Here is a 23,758-nt window from a genome sequence, read left to right on the forward strand (position 1 = left end):
TCTGATAATATTGCTACTGTTTGCTGGTCTTGTGTTTTTTGAATTGTTACATTTGGATTGAGACCTTGCAGCTGCCGTACTTGCAGATGTTACTTCACATTGAAGCCAAACTGGGTCAGACCCAGGGTTTGGAGGTCACTTATGTCTTTATTTATGAGGTCCATGATGATACATTCCATGGATTTACAGATGTGGCTGGTCAGACTTATGGGTCTATTTAAGGATGATAAGAGGTATGAAAGGAAAACTATCAAAATGAGCACGAGGATAAAAGGACAGAAGAGGAATAGTAGTTAGTGGTGGGGTGTGAGCGCAGGAGGAAAAGTAAGAGTTTAGGAATTTAGTGCCGTATGACGAGATGCGATAAGGTACAAAAGATTGGGAAGCAAAGTAGCTGTAAGAGTTGGAGAAAAGAAATACGAATAGTCAAGTCCCCAAATGATGTGGACATCCTACAGAAGGGCCTCACTGAGACAGATGCCTGGTGTCAGAGCCATGGCCTCAAGCTCAATGCCAAAAAGTGCAGTGTCATCCCCTTTGGTAAAAACTCTGTAACCATGAACTACCACATAGGCAGCAATCTACTTTACATCGAATGCGTGATAAGAGACCTTGGGACCCAGGTGGACAGTAGTCTCTCCTTTGATAGTCACATCGCCACAGTTGTCAGGAAGTCCTTCTACGTGGCACACCTCATCATAAAAGGGTTCTCATCCAGGAAAAAAGAGGTCATTGTTCCCCTCTACTTGTCACTCATTAGACCCATTATAGAGTACAACGCCCCTTTTGGAATGTACCTCACAAGACATCTGCAGCAGCTGGAAAGGCCACAGAAGTACCTCACAAAGAGGATTACTGGCCTCAAACAAATGCCCTACACTGACCGCCTTAAAAAACTCCAGCTTTACTCTGTAGCATATCGCCTACTCTGAGGTGATCCCTGCCTAACATAAAGCTATGTCAAACCCAGAGCTGTTGGACATGCTACACCTAAAGAAATCCCAATCCCTCCGAGCTACATGCTCTAGGGACCTAAATTGTGTTACCACAATAAACAGGACACGCTGGAGGGATAGATTCCTGTCCCAGAGACTTCCTATTCTCTGTAACAAGCTATCCATCTATGTCAAACAAAGTTCTTCATTAGCACTCTTCAAGAAAAATCTTGATGAATGGATGGGAAATAGGAAATACACCCCGGGGATCACTTCTGTGGCTCTGCTTGACAGGGTCACAGGAAATTAACTTTCTTGGGTGGCATATGCTATGGTACCTTGCTGGCTAGGCATACGTAGGCCCTTGAGCCGATAGCCTAGTACCTACCTATGAACCTGTGAACAAATTAAGCCACGTGAATCATCAGATGCTATTTTCTCCACATTCAGCAGAATTCTACTGATAATTTAACAAACCGTATGACATCCCTCCTTACAATACATTGAAAAGTTTGAAACAACAATTAAAATCGGAGATTCTGCGTTGAAGTGCTATGCAATGGAAGAAATATAGAATTAATTTGGTATGTATGGAGAAATCTAAAGGAAGACAAGTGTACTTGGTTAGGGAGGGATGTTATCGTTGAAGTATTTGCATTTGGCAGTTTTTCCAAAAGGATTCTGAGAGTTTTTCAAATGAGGGGGAAAAATTCACTGTTTTTTGTGTGAGGGGAGCTTCCCAAAGCTTGCAACCTAACATATAGATACTATAGTTAGTGTGTACATGTTTGTTACAGTGTGTTGAAGAAAGAGAACATTGGGGGGAAGGGCTAGAAGTGGAGTAGCTATCTACAGGACTTGGTGCCACGTGGCTTTCAAGAGGAGATGGCAGTGAGAGGTATTTATGTGAGTCAAATAAAGATCACCAAAGGCTCTGGTAAATCTGCCTGATATCCACAAATACTGTATAAACACAAAAAGTGAATCACAGGGTGAACAAGTACAAAAACCAACAAAGAGATGCGAGGAGACAGCAGTTCCCACCCATTAAGGTAGAAGACTGACTTCAGTTCCTTGTCATTTGTGAAAAATGAAAAATAAAAACACAAACATTACAACAGTTAGCAAAAGTAATAAACAGTCCAAAACTTAGAGATTAATTCCTTTTCAACTGATGAAGTCCACTTGGTGGACAACAGCGCTTATCGTGAATTACAGCCAAGTTATTCTGGTGACTAAGCCTGTTTGAGTTTGCTTCTTCAGTACCTTCATTGAAGAAGAATTAACAACTGAAGTTTCGCACTTTTATTACTGTTACTTAATACTGTAACGTTTAAGTATTTTTTTATTTTTCATGAATAACAAGGAAGTGGCCTCAGTCCTCTACCTTAATGCTGGGGACAGCTATCTCCTCACATAAATACCGTAACAGAGATGTGAGAAGACATTCTAATGAAACGGCAGATCTTGCCAGCAGTTAAAAAGTGTTTTGCAAGTATTTTCTTGTGGGCTGTAGCAACACAAGGGAAGCCATATGCAAGTTGGGTTAGTAGTATTTTTTCCTCTCTGGATCCGATTTTAGAAGCCAGAAAATATAAACATTTACTGTCCAGAACAGAAGTCTGTTGATTTTATAAAGTGTTTCCAGTGTGTGATTCTGGAAGTTAAATAGGTAGCTAATGATTTGGATTTCCTATTTTTAGGGGGGAGGGTCTTAAATTATGTCAGGATTAAAACCAACATGACTTTATTTTATTTTTATTAGTAAGAAAGAGATGGAGTTTGTTTACTCAAAATGACTAGAGAGTCATTAGTTATACCAAAGCTATCTGGAGGGAAAGATCCTTCTCAAAGAGTTTTGATTATTAACGAAAAGTGGTATGATCTACATATTACTACATCATCCTCATACACCATTATTAGAACATGGCCAATAGCTGAGAGCAGTCTGCTGCAAAATATAGAAAAAAAGAGCAGGCACGGAGAACAGCTCTTTGTGGACATTACATTATAGCACCTGCTTGAAAGAAAGAGTTTGAGCTCTTTGTTACTAGCATCTATGGAAATACGGTTATTGCATAGTAGATTGTGATTGACCACATCAGATGCCCTGGTTAGGTCCAAGAAAGGCAGGCTCAGACAGCTGACCTCTATCCATGTTAATAAAAAATATCATCAGATAAAGATCAAGCCATCATGGTGGTTAATCCTGTTCAGAAAGAGACACAAGAATGTCCTGTTGTACATAGCTCTAAAGTTGTGCATAAACTAATTTTCCAAGCATTTTTCCTAAACACGATAGAACTGAGGTGGGCCTGAAATCAGAAGTATTAGATAGTTTAGGTACATTTGCATGTATGTTAAGGCTTTGGCAGCTGCTTTGAGGTCAGGTAAATATAGAAAAAAACAATTTGCTGACTTTTTTTTTTTTCATTGAGTGGATGATGGTTTCTGGTCTTGAGCAGAAGGCAATATTTACTTGTCATTTTTTAATGGGTGTACCAGTTGAAAATGACATTGGGAAGGATTTGTTCAGGCACAGGGGAGGGCTAAAATCAGGAAGATGGGTGAACATTACATGTTATTATGGGTCTACCTGATTACGCCGAAAGCTGAGAAGAATGACAACGAGATAACCGACACCAGAAGACTGACAACTGAGAAGACCGACAGTTGAAAATCCCGACGCTGAGAACACCGACATGTTAAGGTAAGTGTGCGGTAGGGACGGACGTTAGGGTCAGGGTGCGGGTCAGGTAAGTGTGCGATAGTGACGGACTTTAGGTTTAGGGGCGGGGTAAGTGAGTTAGGGTTAGGGTGCGAGTAAGGTAAGTGTGCGATAGTGACAGACTTAAGGGTTAGGGGCGGATTAAGTGAGTTAGGATTAGGGTGTGGGTAAGCTAAGTGTGCGATAGTGACGGACCTTAGGGTTAGGGTTTGGGTTAAGGTTAGTGCATAGATAGTTGTGTATGTAAGGTTTAGTGTAGGTTTATAAGGTGTTTGGTGTGCTTGTGTTGTATGTGTGTGTTTTTTGGAAAACGTATTTGATTTGTTGATTGTCGGGATTGTGGTTTGTCGGGCATGTGAAGTTTCGTGTTTTTGAACTTTCGGTTTTGTGGTGTTGGTTATTTAGTTGTCGGTGTTTTGGAGTGTCGGCGTTATCAGGTAGACCCGTTATTACATATAGAAAGATATGCTTTCTAGGTTTTCATTTGGGCCAAGATGGCTCACTACAGAGAGCCCAAGTCTGCTAGCAATCATTTAAGATTGATTTTTAAATAGACCAAATAATTAATATTGAAACTGCCTATTATTGCTAGGAAAGAAAAATAGAATGCAGTCAACTATTTTGGAATTTGTTTTAATTAGAGGGGGTGGAGATGAGCTATGGACAGAAAACAATTAGGATGCTTTTATAGAGAACTGGTTAAGATTATCCAGTCAGAAACATGGTAACTAGGTCTACTGACTTGACTATGAAGGTTTAATACTATGGAGGATTTGTTCAGGACCATAGTCAAACCATGTGTTCTTATTGCAGACCTGTACTTGTACATGTGGAGGTGGAAAAAGTGCTCCATGTATGGGGTGCTTTTCTTAAGCCAGTATTCAACAATTGCTTCAGTATTGGAGGTGTCTACACTGAGAAATAAGCCAAGTTGGTCAAGTTTGTCTGCTGCTAGTGAAACTTAGTACAGAGACTTTAAGGACATGTGTCTGAGATGGTGGGTAAGTGTTCATCACAGGGTATGTGCCAGGGTTTGTGTCCATATTTCTAGAAACGTGAAATAATAACATTACTTGTTAGAGGTTGTACAGGAGCTTCCATAGTTTTAGGTAAATGAACCTTTTTTTTCCAGAAAGCATTGGACCTAAACATTGGTACTTGAATAGTTTTCCCAGATGATGGAAGAGTAGTTGAAGTCACCCAGTATGAGAGTATTGGGTTGGATCTTGATAGATTCCAGGGTGCTTAGAAATTTGGAGTGGAGTTTAGGGACATGTTTGGGGTTTCTTTAGCAGGCTGTGACTTGTATCGCCATCTTACCCAGTGACAGTTGTACCTGAAGTATCTCGGATGCATTATGCTGGGCAACCAGTCTAGAGGCGTGCGTTTCCTTTAAGAATATGGAGATACCACCGCCTTTGGAGATTCCATCCTTATTCTGGGGCCGAAAGGTATGGAATGAGTTGTAGCCTGGGAGCGAAGGGGTGCTTTTTGCCTCTTTAAACCAGGTCTCTGTTACAGCACAGATGTTGACATTCTCCATTTTGAGGAGAGCTTCGAACAAGTGCATTTTGAGATTTAAACTTCTAGCACTGAGCAGCATGACCCTCAGATTGCATTTGTTTGTAGCTGTTATGGTGGAATTTTAGTCTTTGGAACACTGCCTAAAAAATGTACTATAGGGGTGGCATGAGCCTTAACCAGTACATGGAATCCCAGGGGTGACAGATGCATGCCGTCTCTGGCAAAGCATCGAGGTCTGCCGATCTTGTCGTCCCAGGCAAACAGATACTGGATCCCCTTAGAATGACACCAGAAACTTAGCCAACTGTTGAAGTCAATCATTTTCTGCTCATACTGTGGTACCATTCTGGGTGATGGTAGAATACTGCTCAGGGCTAGGGTCATACCTGCCTGGGCTACATAATCCGAGAGTTCCATCACATCTCTTTTTATGTAGTCCAGGGAGGTATGGCTCAGGCCATTCACACCCACATGGACAATGACTGAGTCATATTTGTACTTATTGTGGAGTGGCCCGAGTGCATGTGTTATGTGGCAGATCCTGGCACTGGATAGACAACTGACTGTCACCTTCTTGTTCAGCCTAGTGAGTGGGACATCAGTGTGCCTCACAATTGAGTCTCCTATGATTAGTACATTGGACAAAGTGTTTTGCCTTAAGGGCTTGGGTTGAGGGGTACACTGTGGTGGTGAGCTATGTGTTCTGGGGTTGGTGTTGAGTTGTGGTGGTCGAGTGCATTTCTGTCTTGGGGGTCTCTGTTGTTTTGATATATTTTTATTGAGACCCTCCATGAAGGTGGGTGTATGGTTTGTGTTTCTATGTGTGGGTTGTGATGGTTATTGTTTTGGAGGGCTGTGTGTTCTATGTAGTGAGTTGCAGGTGTTGACCTTCTCCTCTTGACCAGCTAGTCCAGTCTTGGTTGGAGCATGCACTGCTTCCAGTTTGGTGATATAAGTGTATCTCTCACAGGTATGAGTGTTGGGAAGTAAGAGGAGAGGACTGTCTGTGTACATTAGACAGTTGCCACACTGTCTCAGAATGCCCAAGTGCACCAATTTAGCAAGAGAAAGCACAGGAAATTGCCCTACAATCATACCAGGAGGGGTGGTCATAACTGATAAGTACTGATGCTGTTACTGGGTATGAACAGCTAGTGCTGATAGCACCTAAGTGTGCTACAATAAGTGTTACAAAGGCCTGTTAAAGTGCTAGCCAATTAAGCTAATTGAAGTGCAAGAAGTAAAAGATCAAGCACATTCTAAGGGGAAAATTGAAGAGCAGACTTTTTTAAATAAAATTTAATGCCATATAAACACAAATAAAACAGACATATTTAGCGCTTTCATCTCTCTCAGAAGACTTCATCAGAATACAATGATTGTATTCTGATGAAGTCTCCTGAGAGAGATGAAAGCACTAAATACGTCTGTTTTATTTGTATTTATATGGCATTAAATTTTATTTGGATGTGTATCAGACCACTTGCACATCTTTTTTATTAGTTTTTATATCATTATTTGGTTTCACCGGTAATAGTTTACCTCAGATGAGCGCTGCTGTACAGTTTGCAAACACAGACTTTTAAACCAGAAAGCTGAAAGGGATTGGAAAAATGCCCAAACGGCCAGAAACCACTCCTCTTGTGGTAGATAGGTTACCTAGTACTTACCACTCCCACTGATAAGCTAGAAGGCTTCCCTCCAACACAGAAAGGTCTTGGGAGCTCAGAAACTTACAAAACAGTTCTGGATACAGCAAATCTGTAAATGGACTAGACTAGTTACAGGAAAGGTGGAAACAAACTTAAAACGTTTTTTTTTTTTTTTTTTTTTTTTTGCAGAAAAGCAGTTAAAACAGTAGCAAAAACACTTTAAATGCAGTACAAACTAGCACACTTGAGTGTATAGCATTATTAAGGCAAATACAGTTTACATAAATGCAGATAAATTAAAAATGACAAAAAAGTGTAAAGAGCAGTAAATTATGAAAAAAATCAAAATGGAGGCACTGAGTATCTCCTTTCTCCTTCCTGTTGCTCTTGTAGTCTGCAGGACGCCAAACTGGATCCACAGAGCTTAAACAAGCGCAAACCCATACAAACACTTGCTTTTAAACCAGAAAGTTGAAAGGGATGGAAAAACTTCCCAAACAGTCAATAAACTACAATTTCTCAGCCAGAAACCACTCCTCTTGTGGTAGATAGACTACCTAGGGCTTACCACTCCCACTGATAAGCTAGAAGGCTTCTCTCTATCACAGAAAGCTCTGGGAGGCTCAGAAACTTAAAAACAGTCCTAGATACAGCTCTAGAATTATATGGGACAAACATTATACACAGCTGTAGAGTCATAGAATAATATGGGACAAACATTATACATATCTATAGAATCATATGGGAAATCTCACCTTACTTTTATATACAAGCCTTCCTTTACAATTAATCATTAGATGAATGTCACTGAATTGTTTTAACAATTTTTTCCTACTTTGTGACTATCACTGTGAGGTGAACACAGCTACATTTCCTGACTCCTGATTGTTTTTTTTTTACTCCATCTTGCTGGGGCTTGCTATAAACTCAATCCTTCACCTAGGAAAATTTACTACTCCAACCCCAAACATCCACAACAATTCCAATAGCATAGCTATCATTTTTAACAAACATTTTAGTGAATCTATAATTGACCTTTCCAAGCACCAAACCCCTACTCCTGATACCAAACCAGCCAAGTCTACAACTAGCAATGCTTCATTCTCTTTCTCCCCACTTCCTACAGCCACTACAAAAAAAAAAAAAAAACTACTCCAGAAACTAAAACCTACTACACTTGCCACAGATAACTTACCGAGTGAATACCTCAAAACTGCAGCTGAATCTATAACCTTCCCACTAGCAATTCTTATAAATAAATCCATTCTCGAAAACAAGGTTACTCAACTGTGGAAAATCTTCCATCTAATCTCACTTCATAAAGGGGACCTTCCACAGAACTGAAAAACTAATCATCCAATTGCAATTCTTGTACCTCTTTCTAAAGCTATATTCATTTCCAGGTCATGAAATTCTTACTAATAAATAACCTTCTCTCAAACACTCAGCATGGGTTTTGCCTATCACACAGTACCACTACAGCTCTCTTATCCTTCACTAATACCATAAACCATCAGAGGAATAACAACAACTTTGTATCTGCCATCTTTCTAGACCTATCAAAAGCTTTTCATATGGTCTCCCATTCCAAACTAATAGATGTATTAACTGACCTATCCTTCTCACCATCTGCCACAGCATGGTTTCATAACTATTTATCTGGCCTTCAACAATCTGTTCTATGGCAGGGTGACCTATCTCCTCACCTTCCTTTATCCATTGGTGTCCCCCAAGGATCTATCTTGGACCTTCTCCTTTTCTCCCTCTTTACTAATAATCTACACACAGCCACTCCACATGGTTCTATAATACGTTATGCAGATGATTCAACACTTACCTGTGCTGCCACTTCTCTATCAACTCTTCATTCTCAAACACAGGAATCTTTCACTTCTGTTGAAACATGGTTAGCCAATGCCCATCTAATCCTGAACCCAAACAAAACTAAATTATTACTCTTCCAACCTAACAAGACATTTATCTCATGCCCAACATTTAACATTATAGCCAAAGAAAACACTGCCATCTCCCCAACAACCCATACAAAGCTTCCTGGAATGGAAATAGACAATAACCTAAAATTTGACTTGCGTGTCTCCCTAACAATAAAAAAAGTCCATAAGAAACTTGGAAGTCTATATAGGCACAAAAGGTTCCTGTCCAACATGGCCAAAATTACATTAGCACAAACCCATCTGCTCACCACTCTACTATATGTCTCTCCGATTTTAACTAATCTTAGGAAAACTGGCCTGTCTAAGCTAGAAGCATGTTATAATAAAATTGATAAATTTGCATCTGACTGCCCATATTGAACACATCATTCTACAGCTTTAAGGACACTAGACTGGTTTGAACTTCCCAACATTATTCTTTATACCAGCTCTCTCTAACTCACAAAATTGTAACACAATCAACCAGAACCTCACTACAAAATCTCATCCTTCTTTACAGTTCCAGCAAAGCACTTCGCTCTAAAAATAAGAAGTTACTCACTCTCTCCATGGCCAACAACACTGCAGGAAACTCTTTATTTTCCAGCTATATATCTCATATATGGAACTCCCTTCCTAACTCCATTCTCTCAATCTTGTCCACTAACCACTTTAAGCTATCACTTGAAGCTTATCTAAACAATTAGTGTATATGTTTCTATACTAACTTCTCATGAATGCTCAGTATACCCCAACCATATCCAACTTCTTCCCCGCTGTTTAATCTTTTATTCCTACTGGCCTGTCTTAACCATACATCTTGACATAAGTCATATTTTACAAATATTACTAGCTATGTTCAAAGCCTAGGTCCTGTTGTTATGATGTAATAAATTTGTATTTTCTTATGTATACTACATTTTGTTTACTTTATACTTTGATTATTGTATTTTGTGCATTAAAATTTACCATTACTCATGGTGCTTTTCTCCTCATATGGGACAAGCATTATACATGGTGATAGAATCATATCAGACAAACATTATACATAGCTATAGAATCATATGGGACAAATATTACATATAGCTATAGAATCACAGAATCATATGGGACAAACATGCATAGTGATAGAATCATATGGGACAAATGTTATACATAGCTATAGAATCATATGGGACTAACGTGATATACAGCTATAAAATTATAGTCATATGGGACAGACATTATACATAGCTATAGAATCATATGGGACAAACATTATACATAACTATAGAGTCATAGAATCACATGGGCCAAACATTACACATAGATTTAGAACCATAAAATTATATGGGCCAAACATTATACAAGCATTATACGTACACTATAAAGCATTACATTACATTTTGAAAAGTTAGTACAATTTCAATGGAACAATATACAATGTAGGAAGAAATGCTGATACTAGAAGAACAACATACTGCACTTGTACATAGAGAGGTAGATCATGGCACAAAAACAATACCATTGAGCAAACTATAATAATCCAATTACAGGTATAATATAACAAAACAAAATGTGGGACTAGCGACAATCTAAAACAGGAAGCACCTTTAGCAAAATGTAGGGAAACTAAATGTGCATTTTACAAATGAAGCCTCATTTGGAGTGCTATGAAGAACAGCTAAAGGGAGGGAAGGATTAGTATTTAATTTTAAAAAGTTGTAAATGTGCTGCATCTTTCAGACCTTACCCAATTTCATACCATGTGATGCTGAGAAATTAATTTAGTAAAGCCAATGTTTCCTTGGTATCTGTAAAATGGGCCACAGATATCTAATTTGTCATACAATGAAAAAAAAACAGTTGAAGTATAAAAAGTAATGGAATATCACCCCAAGAAGACAGAGAGTGATGGATCCAAATTTGTATTTATTGAGGGTTAAACAGGAAAATAAAACATTAACCCTAATCAAGAAAAAAAAACTACCTATTGCAGGGGTGGTTGCTTCATTCAACGATAAGGAGATGGTCAAAAATGGCATATAGAACAAGAAAAAGAATTTAAAACACAGAAAAAAATTACTATTTGAAAGTGTTAAACACCTATAGCAGCAGACTAAAAATGGTAAAGCAGGGAACACAAGGTTTTATGCATGAAAGGCTATTCCTAAACAAACAGACGACTTACTCAAGTCCATATAGGGTCAGTAGAGATTCAGATGTTGATATTGTCAGAGTAATCTGAAATGGAAATTTTAAGAGATACACTAAACCCAAATACATAATGTAGAGTTTTCTGAATTTTTCTAGCGCAGTATTTAATGTGACACTTGTACCTCTCAGAATGAAAATCTCACTTCCTAAGCAAGACCACACTTGCCTATTGAAACCATGTTGTCATAATTCTGTAACATCACTTCCTTATGAAGCTCCTTATCTTCTGTTTTTAACAACTTCCACTCCTCTTCTGAGAAGATAACAGCAACATCTTCAAAGCTTCGTGGGACCTGAAAGGAACAGAAAACTTGCCATAATTTTTATTTTATTACAAGCAACAGTACACATTGTAGTTTTTCATATGAATCAATTAGCACTATTTGCATTTTTTTTATTTACTGGAGAGGGGATTGAAATGTAAGATCACCCTTTTAGCCATAAGCTTGGTACAGAAGAGAATAAAGTCAAACATACAATGAAATACAGTATCGGGTTTGTAGACAGCACAATTCACATGCATTCATGTAGCTGTACATACACAAGAATTATGTAACATACGCTAACATATACAAAGTTAAATAATATAAGGATTTTACTATCTACAACAGCCTAATACTTCCCAGTAGAGATAGTTGCGATTTGAGGTAATGTGAAGCACATCACTGTAATGCATCTTTCATCCTTGCGAAAGACCAGATGTAATTCCTTGTATGTAACAGTCTGATGTTTGTAGATGCACTGCTTAGTAACAATGGGCATTGGAAACAGTGGTTTCAAGGTAACAAACATCAATGTCACCAGTCCAATAGGCTCAAATAGGAGGACAGATAAACTTGTGTACCATGTAATCAAGTTTCAAACAGGAAATGGATTCCTCAATGGGTTTCAAAAGGTACAGCTTCCTTTAAAGAACTATCTGACCGGGTATTGTTTGACCACATTTTTACTCTCCACAAAGTCATGCTGTAAGGAAAGAACTAGACAATGACCACTGACATGAGAAAAGTCACCCTGGGAAACGATGGCATGGGGAGTAGGCTTAAGCGACCAACCTAGAGCTTGTTTACCTCAGAGACAGTGTGGTTCAGTCATGAATGTACTACTATTTGGTGAAAACTGTTGAACATGCATCTGGAGCATTTCTCCCCGGGCCTCCGCTGAAAACAGGCTCTATGGAACCTAGTCGGACATTCCCGGTCAACAAATGTTAAATAAATAAAATAAATAAATAAAACATGCATGTATGCAAGGGCATGGGCAGACGAATGCGTGTACCATGTGGATAAGCATGCATGTATCCACATCCAACTCCACTGCATGCTCTGTGTCTCACAGAATCAAGCAAGACTTCTTCTTCTTCTTCTTCTTCTTTCGGCTTTTTCCCGGTTAGGGGTCGCCACAGCAGATCACCTGTCCGCACATTGAATGGCAGTGGAGTTTTACGGTGTCGAGTTGCCAGCCCGGTGCCCAACCTTCCACAGAAGGCACACTCACACGCACACCTAGGGCCAATTTAGAGTGTCCAATCCACCTGCAGCATGTCTTTGGGATGTGGGAGGAAACCGGAGCACCCGGAGGAAACCCACGCGACCACAGGGAGGACATGCAGACTCCGCACAGAAGGCACCCCAGCCAAGGATCGAACCGGAGAACCTCTTGCTGTGAGGCGGCAATGCTAACCACTGCACCACCGTGGCCGCCCGAGAATCAAGCAAGACATACAGCAAAAACATCTAAACAGTGAGGTTGGCATGACAACAGGATGCTCTGATCTTTTGACCATCTTCTGTTAGTGATAGAAGATTGGTCTTTGCTAGGCTGAAGGGCAACAGCCGGTAACCACAGGACAAGGGTAAGTTGGTCAGTCCAAAGTGGGAGATCTAGAAAATGAGGGGCAGCAATAAATGCAGATGGCTGGTTATCAAGGTGACCCAAAAAATACAACAACATATGAAACAATTGACACGTACCTTCACTGTGGGTCATATGAGGACTAAATCATAAAGGTGTATGATATTTGATACAATTCCCTGAAAACTTACACAATAAGGTGAAAAGTACAGTTTTGTACCTACCATAAATGTAGATGTTCGAAGATCCACATTGCTGCAGTCCTTACTTATGGGTAGTTCGCTGTCCTCGGTCGGCCCGAATACCAAAGTATTAGGCTGACGTCGGTCATGGCACTCAGAACTGACATCAGAGCGTCAGGGTATAAAAGCGCATGACCGACGTCATATCCTCAGTCTTTTCTTGCCCCAGATGTCAGAAGGCCCTAAAAAGAAAGGCCACAGCCCAAAAACAGGATACCTCCCAAAAACATGCCCAACAACAACCATCACCCAAACCATATTACCATGCCAAACTACAGAGGGGAAGGAGGGAGGGTAAATTGGACTGCAGCAATGTGGATCTTCGAACATCTACATTTATGGTAGGTACAAAACTGTACTATGTTCTTCATCTCACATTGCTGCAGTCCTTACATATGTGTAGAATCCCAAAGCAGAGGTAAGGGAGGATGGCAAAACTATAAAGCAGTAGGAGCTGCCAACATGCCCTGTAAAATTGCAGTGGCAAATCCAGCCCTAGATTTAGAGTAAAGTGGAAGGTGGTAATGCTTAGAGAAAGTATGCACTGAACTCCAAGTAGCTGCTTCCAAAATATCTTTAGTAGCCACCCCTCTTAAAAAAGCTGTAGAAGTGGCAGTAGCCCTAGTGGAATGAGGCCTAATCCCAGCTGGAATCTCCTTACCATGATGGGAATAACAGAAAGCAATACAAAACCCAATCCATTTAGAAATAGTTTGTTTTGAAACAGGTTTCCCCTGAGAACCCAAAGCAAAAGAAACAAACAACTGCTGAGACTGCCTGAACCCCTTGGTTCTGCTCAGATAATAACGTAACTGTCTGTGAATGTCCAAAGTATGCAAAATCTTCTCCCCTTTATTTTGGGGGTTTGCATAAAAAGTAGGCAAATGAATAGTTTGGTTCAAGGCCACACTAGAAACCACTTTAGGCATAAAGGAAGGATTAGTACGCAAAGATACCCTATCCTTATGAAAAATCAGGAAAGGTTCCACTGCCATAAGGGCCTGTAATTCAGAAACCCTTCTTGCAGAGGTAATGGCCAACAAAAAGGCAGTCTTCCATGATAAATACTTTAAGTCGGCAGTAGCTGCAGGCTCAAAAGGTTGTAGAGTAAGTTTTTCCAACACAAAATTGAGATCCCAAGCAGGAGTAGGAGCTCTACGTGGGGGTCTTATGTTCTTTGCCCCTCTAAGAAATTGCTTAAACAAAGGATGGGAAAACAAAGGAGGGTCACAATCATAGTGAGCAGAAATGGCTGCAGCATGAACCTTTATCGAGGAGAAAGACAAACCCTTGTCCAATAACTCAGTAAGATATTGAAGAGAAACACTTAAATCAGGCTTGGAAACATCAAATTTCTTCTCTCTGCTCCAAAGAAAAAATCTCCTCCATTTATCTGCGTAAACTTTCCTTGTACTAGGCCTTCTGGCCTCCAAAATAACATTCAAAACTTGCTGTGGAAGCTGAGACCCTCCAGGGTCTAGAACAGAATATGCCAGGCTGTGAGATGCAGAGACTGAATCTTGACATTGAGGAAGTGATTGCCCTCCTGAGACAAAAGATGCGGAATCAAAGGCAGAGGCCATGGAGGCTCCCTTACTAAACTCCTCAGTAGTGGGTACCAGTGCTGTCGAGGCCAATCCGGCGCTATCAGAATCATGGATGGCTTGTCTATTCTGGCCTTCAGGAGTACCTTGGGAATGAGAGGCAGAGGTGGAAAGGCATAGACGTGAAGATTGCTCCAACTGAATGATAGAGCATCCACCTTCCAGGCTGTGGGATGAAACATTTTTGTGCAAAACTTTGGCAACTGGTAATTTAGTGGAGAAGCGAACAGATCTATGTCTGGAGTCCCCCATAACACTGTCAACTTTTGAAACACATGAGGATCCAGTTTCCACCGTGAGGATCCACAATTTGTCTGCTCAACACATCTGCTAAGGAGTTCTGTGCTCCTGGTAGAAACCTTGCCTGAAGATTGAGTTGTAAACTGAGAGCAGTCTCCCACAAAATCATCGCTTGCCTGCAAAGAGGGTACGAATGGGTTCCCCCTTGCTTGCTGATATACCACATGACAGTAGTGTTGTCTGTTTGAATCAACACCTGTCCTGGGTGAAGTAAATCCCTGAAAGCCATCAATGCACATTGAACTGCTAACATCTCCTTCAAGTTGATATGCAAATGTTGAAGTTTGACAGGCCACGTGTCTTGCACCCATTTTCCATTGAGGTGTGCTCCCCAAGCCTTGTCCGAGGCATCTGTCGTTAAAATCTGACTCGCCTCTGGTCGGGTCACAGAGAGTCCCTTGTTTAGGTGACATTCCTGAGCCCACCACAAAAATTCTTTCTGAATGCAAGGTATTATCTGAATGACAGTGTCTAGATCTTGGCAGTGTTGTGTCCATACATTCTTGAGATACCATTGAAGCTTCCTCATATGCAGTTTGGCATTGGGAAGCACCAGAATACAAGATGCCATGAACCCCAAGGCTTGAAGGACTGTCCTTGCAGTCAGCCTGGACTGCAGAGACATTTGATGGAAATAAAGAGAAAGGCTTCTTTGTTTGTCCGGGGTCAAAAAGGCCATCTGGGAAGCTGTATTCAGTCTCACACCCAGAAAGCACATGTCCTGAGAGGGTACTAGACTGGACTTTGTTTCGTTCACAGAATACCCTAGGCATCTTAACACTACCATCACATACTGTAGATGATGAAGAAGTTCGTCCTTGTGTTGTGCAATAATCAGGCAATCGTCCAAATAGGGATAAATCTGTATTCCTCTTAACCTGAAAAAGGCTATCACTGGAGCCAGAACCTTTGTGAACACTCTGGGCGCAGTAGATAAGCCAAAGGGCAATGCAGAGAACTGATAATGTAAATTTCCAGCCCAACGCAGGTACCTCCTGCAACTGGGCCTGATAGGAACATGAAGATAAGCCTCTTTGAGATCCAGAGTTACCATCCAGTGATCTTTTCCCAACAGAGGTAAAAGCTGCTGTAACGTCAGCATTTTGAACTTTGGAATGTCCAGATAAGTGTTGAGGATAGATAAATCCAAAACTGGTCTCCACGTGTTCCCTTTCTTTGGTACTAGAAACAGGCGAGAATAAAATCCTAGTCCCACTTCTGACAGAGGAACTGGCCGAATAGCTCCTATTTGAAGAAGTAAAGAAATCTGCTTGTGAGCCTCTATCCTTTGCCGAGGAGGAACGTCTGGCATGCCTTTGAAAGGAGGCAATGTATGGAAATAAAACTTGTAGCCTCGGTTTATAATGTCCAATACCCATTTGTCCTGGGTGACTAAAAGCCAGTTTTGCTTGAAGAGTGCTAACTTTCCTCCCAAAGGAGCTGCCAGGCAAGAAGAATCTGGCAGCTGAAAATGCAGGTCATTGGGCCTGTTTACGAAAGGACTGGCCCCTGCCCTCACCTGCAGATTGTGCAGGCGAACTCCAAGTTCTAGGCCTGAATGTACTGTGAGCTCTGCCTCTGCCACGTCTAGATCTACCCCTAGATTGAGAATCAGAAGAAGGGTAGGTCCACCCCTTAGTAGGCCAATTTCTACTAAACTTTGGAGGTTGCACCTGCAAAAAATCCTTAACCGTCTGCATAGACTTAGCCTTGTCTTCCATTTTCTTCAAAACCGACTCCACAGGGGGACCAAACAAAACTTCAGATTGTAAAGGGGCATCCAGAATTCTAGTTTTAACATGCTCGGACAAATTCTGATCCTTAAGCCAGGCGTGCCTGCGAAGAACTGAACCAGTGGCAGCCACCCTAGAAGAGGCCTGCACAGCATCAAAACCACACTGCAAAGAATGCTTACCCACCTGTTCAGAGACATGTACTAAATCCTGCAATTCTTTACACTCTATGCCCTCTGCCAAAGCATCCACTTTAGATTTTAGCTGAGAAAGGAGGAAATTCTGATACTTCAACATATGAAACTGGCAATTTAAAGCCCTCATTGCTAAAGTAGAAGAGGTATACACCTTCTTACCCCATCTATCCAAAGCTCTAGCTTCCTTATCCAGAGGAACCGGATTCTTTACAACAGAGGCTCTAACACCCTTAGGCCCCTGACTAATAGTTTCTGGGTCCGCCCTAGGACTCTTATACAGATATTTATGAGCCTCAGGCACCCTGTAATATCTGTCCGGTTTAACTTTTGTCAGGAGGCAAAGAATCTGGATTAAGGGAAGCCTCCGAGAAAACATCTTGAACAACATCCAAAACAGGAGGTATAGCCAAGGGTCTATGCTGTGGTAAAAACAAGAATTCCCTAAGCCTCTTCCTTGAATCAGAGAAATCCTGTCCTTCCCACTTAAAATGCTCCCTCATGGAATGCAGAGTTTCTGAAAATGAAAAATCCTCTGGAGGAGAAGCAGAAGGAGTGGAATCCTCTGCATCAGAATCCGAATAAGGAGGAAAATCTAGAATATCTTCAGCAGAAGACTCTGAGTCATCAGAGGCCTGATCCAAACTTTCCAACTCTGGCTCCACCCTGGGCCTCTTATCAGGAGGGGGCATAGAACCTCTAATTAAAGTAATCAAATCTTTTGCCATTTTAAGCATGTGCTTTTTAGGCACAGACCCAGAAGTACCTGGAGGGACACCAGAAGAAGGCAAAACAGACCTGCCCTTAGAAGAAGCCTTAGTAATAGAAGCAGAAGGCCTAACCACCTTAGGCATAGAAGGGAGAACAGTAACTTGAGAAGCCCCTTCAGCCTGACCTGACTCCTGGGAGGCCACATCCTGCAATCTAACCTTCTTTTTATAGTGCGCTTATTAAACCTAGCACAAAACTGACACCCGACTACGTCGTGGTCCGGTCCCAAACAAGGAATGCAAAGAGAGTGATAATCCCTATGCGGTATCTGTTTCCCACAAGAAATACAATTATTCACTTTTTCTGACATCCGGAATTAACTGAGGCAAGAAAAAACAAAAATATTCCCCAACGGGGTACTTAGCCCAACTTGGTTTCGGTCTGAAACTCAGAATTCGAAAATTTCAGAACGCCGAACGGCACTCGCAACGCTGCTTCTGCATCTGACCATGCGGCAAAAAAGACTGAGGATATGACGTCGGTCATGCGCTTTTATACCCTGACGCTCTGATGTCAGTTCTGAGCGCCATGACCGACGTCAGCCTAATACTTTGGTATTCGGGCCGACCGAGGACAGCGGACTACCCATAAGTAAGGACTGCAGCAATGTGAGATGAAGAACATCCAGGTACTCCACATCAAAACTGAGAACATTATCCACCCAGTGGCATAGGCCTGCCAAGAATAAAACTTCCTAATAACCCAACTCACCTCTATGACTCAATGACAAGTCTAGCAAAATGACAGAGCCTTTCTTCCTCAGAAGACAGTCCCTTATGGAGAGCAAGCTGCCCTCCAGCCAAGGGGACATCATTGACTGGAATCAAGAGGGCTTCAGGTTCCATCCAGGACCTCAGAATATGAAACCATACCTTTGTTTTCCCATCAAGAGATAAAAATAAAGTGCTGGTATTTATTCGCTGAACTTTACAATGATGTGTGCAATCTGTAGAAATGGCAATTCCATCAATAATAACTGTTTGCATCTGCACTCACCTCCCACTTGCCTTCTAAACTTAGCAGAACAGGTGCTGACTGCTCTCCACACTGCCTAACTTTGTTTACTGCACCAGCGATATGAAGACTTCAGGGGAAGATTGCCCATTTATGACCCTCTGCTATATGAACACCATATGCATGATTTTGTGTACCTTTGCTCATTTTGGTATCACGTGATGAATTGAAAGTATGACCAAAAGTGATCGCTCCTAATGGTTAATGTGGAATCCCATCCACAGAGGGGCCACAAACCCTTCGTGTTACAGAACTCCACAGCTTGCAGGAGAAATATCTCTTATTAAACTCCAAACATTCAACTGTAAAAAGGGAAAGTACTCCAGAAAGTTCCTGAAGACTGTTCACAATTCCAGGACCTCATCACAAGAGAGTGACCATAACAATATGTCCATGAGCAGGTGGTGGCCCTAAAGTCAATGACTTCTCAGTCCACAGTAACATCCACACTCTCAAGTCTACAAATGGTATTATTACAACTGAGTAGCCATTAATCCTGCGCATCAAAGTTTGAACCTTGACTCCTTATTACATTCTCACCCAAATAACCAAGACCATCACATGATGAGTCCTCATGGATCAATAACAAAGTCTAAGACCATCACATGATGAGCCTTCATGGAGCAATAACAAAGACCAAGACCATCACATGATGAGCCCTCATGGATCAATAACAAAGACCATCACATGATGAGCCCTCATGGATCAATAACAAAGACCATCACATGATGAGCCCTCATGGATCAATAACAAAGACCAAGACCATCACATGAGGACTCATGGATCAATAACAAAGACCAAGTCCATCACATGATGAGCCCTCATGGATCAATAACAAAGTCTAAGACCATCACATGATGAGACCTCATGGATCAATAACAAAGACCAAGACCATCACATGATGAGCCCTCATGGATCAATAACAAAGTACTAAGACCATCACATGATGAGACCTCATGGATCAATAACAAAGAGTATCAAGCTCTGTATAAGTGACGGTCTTCTTCTAAATTATGACTAGACAGGATTTTTCCCAAATTATGATGACTGAGTGGTCATTACAGCACACCTAAAGGAGGCCCACTGGATAAGACTACAGAAGTCATCATCTAGTTATAGGAATACCAAGAGACCCTTCCCCCTGCAAGGCTAGAGGCACCAGGGGGTAATACCTCACTGAATACTCCAGGCATTGTGAAAAGCCCAAATGCTACTTTTTAGTGGAACTGATGCCCACAAATAGTCAAATGAAAGAAATCACCGGTATGGACACCAAATAATGGTGTGCCAAATACATCCATCACATCAAACAGCAACATTTGGGTCTTCAGAGAGAGCAGAGGAATGAACCTATGTAGTGTGGCCACCTGGAGTCAAACATACTTGATGGACTGACTGAAGTAAATGAGGTCAAGACTGGGATAGAAATAAGTTGATCCCTTTTGGAACCACAAAGAATCAGGTGTAAAAGCACCATCCCTAAATCCAACACTGGAAGACCATAAACTGTCCTCTTTAATAATATAGTCATGCATATCTCAAAACTGCACCGTTTTCTAGAAAAAGATATACAATTTCCAGAAAGTGGCTTGAAGATGACCATGTCAAGAACTTGTGGACGTTTTGCAACTGTTTGAATTCAGACTACTATTTCATCATCAGCATTCCCAAAGTATAGCTAAAATTAAGGTAGGTCCACAATGAATGGTGGAATCCTGGAGAACACCAGCAAAATTGAGGCAAGACTGAGAAATACTTCCCAGCACTTTGCAATGCTAAGAGCCCTCTTTTTTTCAGCAGGTTTAACACGGAAAATGGAAAAAAGTGAAAGGAGGTTTGGCCTAAAAGCCCTCTGGAAAAGTGAGACCCCACAGTAACAGATAATTTCTCCAAATTACCTCAGCATGCATGCATCCATTCATTTATTTGGAATATCTGCAGTGATAATGAAATACTAAAAAGTCCAGGATATCTTTACCTTCCTAATGATATTTTAAATGTACAAACTCAGTGGATTTCTTCTCCCAGCTTTACCTGCCAGTATACCTCTCAACTGTACAGATTTTCACAGAATGTCCTGATTTTTGTCTCATATTTTTGGTCTGTTTTCCATAAAATTGTGGTTTTCTGGCAAATTAGTGGCAAACCATTAAAGACTGAAGTTTAAAAATAATGATAGACAATTAAGTTTCAGACTTCACACCCTTCAGAAACTTCATGATAATGAAAAACCTGTTTTTCTATCAACTTTCTAAGTTTGTAAGATCAATACTTAAAAATTGTCCCTGTTTTGGGATCTTTGTACCACTTTTATTTATGGCTTTGTCCAGATTTCATGCTCTAAGAGGTTGAGGTATATCTGCCAGTAACCATGGGTAATATTTAGAAATGAAACAAAAATGTAATCATTTGGAATTGTTGATACTACTACCTCAGATAAGTATACCTGTAAGAAAGCTGTAAGAGCAAGGTGTAGCCTGGTATTGAACTGTAATAAGAAAAAGACTTGACAAGTTCACAAAAAAATTACAGATGGACCAACACTAAAATGATATTATATGTGAATCAGCAACTTATTTTCAAAATACATGGCAGCTGGGATGGCACAGGAGCTGTAAGTTGGCAAATAAAGAGGAACAAAAACAACTGGAGATGAATGGAAAAAGATGCTCAGAGAAAAAGTAATTGTAAGCAATATTTTATGAATGCACGTTATTCTGGAAATGACTATAGTAAAGATGTTCACGTGAAACTGGACCATGACCCTTTTTTAATATGTTTCTTAAAGGTTATGTCCAAAAATATGACCTGAAAGTAAAGCCCATGCAGACTATACATAGCAGATGTGTTAAGTACAGCATATTTATCAGTGAAGCAAAAGGACTTCCTGCACTTGTTTTTAGTAGTAATGCAGTAGAGGTGAAAAATGTGGGAAGTTCTATAAAAATCTACATTAAAAATATGCTGCCAGAATGTGAAACGTGTCAGGTTGTACGAAGCAAGCATTTTTTTTCCTTTAGAAATGTAGCAGTACCTTGAAAAACAACATTGTAGTCATACACATACACTTAGCAGAGCTTATTACCTGTCTGAAGCTATATACGTTACTTTAGTTAGAACTTTCTGGTTAACTAAGCAGCATTGATGTGGGAAAAGCTATGGGTTAAAACCTGACCCAGCACAGGAAATAAAGTATCTGAATTCTCTCTCCTATGCAGAAGGTGGGGGGGGGGTTAAAAGACTGAACTGACTGACTCCTTTCCACTATTCCCTAAATCCAGGGTAGCCCTCTTGGAATTCATGTTAATGGGACTCTAATTTATATGTTCAGAACTAGAAATTCAGTCAGAGTTAATATTTACTAGTGTGTTATGTCTTATGGAGTTAACCAGCAGTGTCTCTTTTGAGTAGAGCCACTGCAGTGATCCCCGGGGTGAATTTTCTATTTCCCATCCACTCATCAAGATTTCTCTTGAAGAGGGCCAGTGTGGTGCTCTGTTTGACATGTATGGGAAGTCTATTCGATAGCATGGGCAGTCCCTGCGTTATGAACCTGTCCCTCCAGCACATTCTGTTGATTGTAGTAATGAGGTTGCGGTCTCTGGAGCGTGAAATGTGGAGGGATTGGGATTTCTTTAGATGTAGCATTTCTAATACAGCTGGGTCAGACATGGCTTTGTAAGTCTAGCAGAGATCCTTTCTAAGTAGGCAATATGAGACGGAGAATAGTTGGAGTTTTTTGAGTCTGTCCATATAGGACAAGTGTTTAAGGCCTAGGATCCTCTTTGTGAGGTACTTTTGCGGCCTCTCCAGTTGTTGCAGGTATCTGCCAAATGGGGCATTGTACTTGATGATTGGCCTAATGAGGGAAGAGTAGAAGGAGACAATGACCTCTTTCTTCCTGGATGCAAAACCCTTAGTAATGAGATGCGCCACCCAGAAGGACTTTCCGACCACAGTGGCAATGTGGTGGTCAAAAGAGAGGTTGCTGTCAACCTGTGTTCCCAGATCTCAAACGAATGGAGGCAAGTACAAAAGCACAAACTCACCAACTTGCGAGCACCAGAGGAGGAAATGAGGCCCAAGTCTTTTCGTTTTACTTTTTACTTTCCCTTTAATAAAGCCACACAACGACAGGAAACTTCAGCACCACAAATAAAACACCAAGACAGCTACACCATAAGCACATAAACGCTATGTCTCCACACTTGTGTTTTCATTTAATCCACTCCCTCGGATGTGAATGAATGAACAAACGAGGGAGTGGATTAAACGAAAACACAAGTGTGGAGACATAGCGTTTATGTGCTTATGGTGTAGCTGTCTTGGTGTTTTATTTGTGGTGCTGAAGTTTCCTGTCGTTGTGTGGATTTATTAAAGGGAAAGTAAAAAGTAAAAAGAAAAGACTTGGGCCTCATTTCCTCCTCTGGTGCTTGCAAGTTGCTGTGTTCCCAGATCTCTCATAATATCATCTGTGTTCAGTGGACTACCATTGATGTAGTAATTCATGGGAACCGGGTTTTCCCCAAAGAGGATGATAACACATTTTTTTTTGCCATTGAGCTTAAGGCCATGGTTCTGACACCAGTCATTGGTCTCAGTGAGACCTTTCTGTAGGATGTCAACATCACTTGGGGAGTTAATAATAGCCCCAGACTTGCAATCGTCTGCGAACTTTGTCAGCCAGAGTCCCTTCGTGTTGGCCTGAACTTCAGAGAAGTAGATACCAAACGGGAGAGGACCTAGGACTGAACCCTGTGGGACTCCACTCGTGACTGGTCATCAGTCTGACTTGGAGTCAGCTATTTTCACCCTGCGGGTTCTATCTATGAGCCAGTTTGCAACCCACCTGGTGATATAGGGGTTGATGCCAAGCTTAGTTAGTTTTCTAGGATTCCTGAGTGGGGGATGGTATCAAAGGCCTTGGCCAGATCAAGGTAGGCTGTATGAACCACCTTACCTTTATTCACAGCTCTGGTGACTGACTCAAAGAAGTCGACCAAGTTGAGCAGGCATGATCTACCCTTCACAAAACCAAATTGTGTGGAATGCAGAAGTTTAGAGATTCAGTGCTGCA

At 41.0% G+C, this 23,758-nt stretch overlaps 1 protein-coding gene across 1 annotated transcript in view; it reads right to left on the bottom strand.

The window, feature by feature from the left end:
• LOC122813872 (zinc finger protein 26-like) overlaps positions 1-23,758 on the bottom strand; it is a 369,001-nt gene that overhangs the window by 195,095 nt on the left and 150,148 nt on the right. The window contains exon 4 of the mRNA XM_044086412.1: positions 11,136-11,262. Within this exon, the coding sequence (XP_043942347.1) occupies positions 11,136-11,262 (127 nt within the window). The remainder of the gene's footprint in view (positions 1-11,135; positions 11,263-23,758) is intronic.

The sequence above is a fragment of the Protopterus annectens genome, chromosome 10.part0 (genome assembly GCF_019279795.1).
Source record: "Protopterus annectens isolate FY-2018-M chromosome 10.part0, PAN1.0, whole genome shotgun sequence".
NCBI classification, from domain to species: Eukaryota; Metazoa; Chordata; order Ceratodontiformes; family Protopteridae; genus Protopterus; species Protopterus annectens.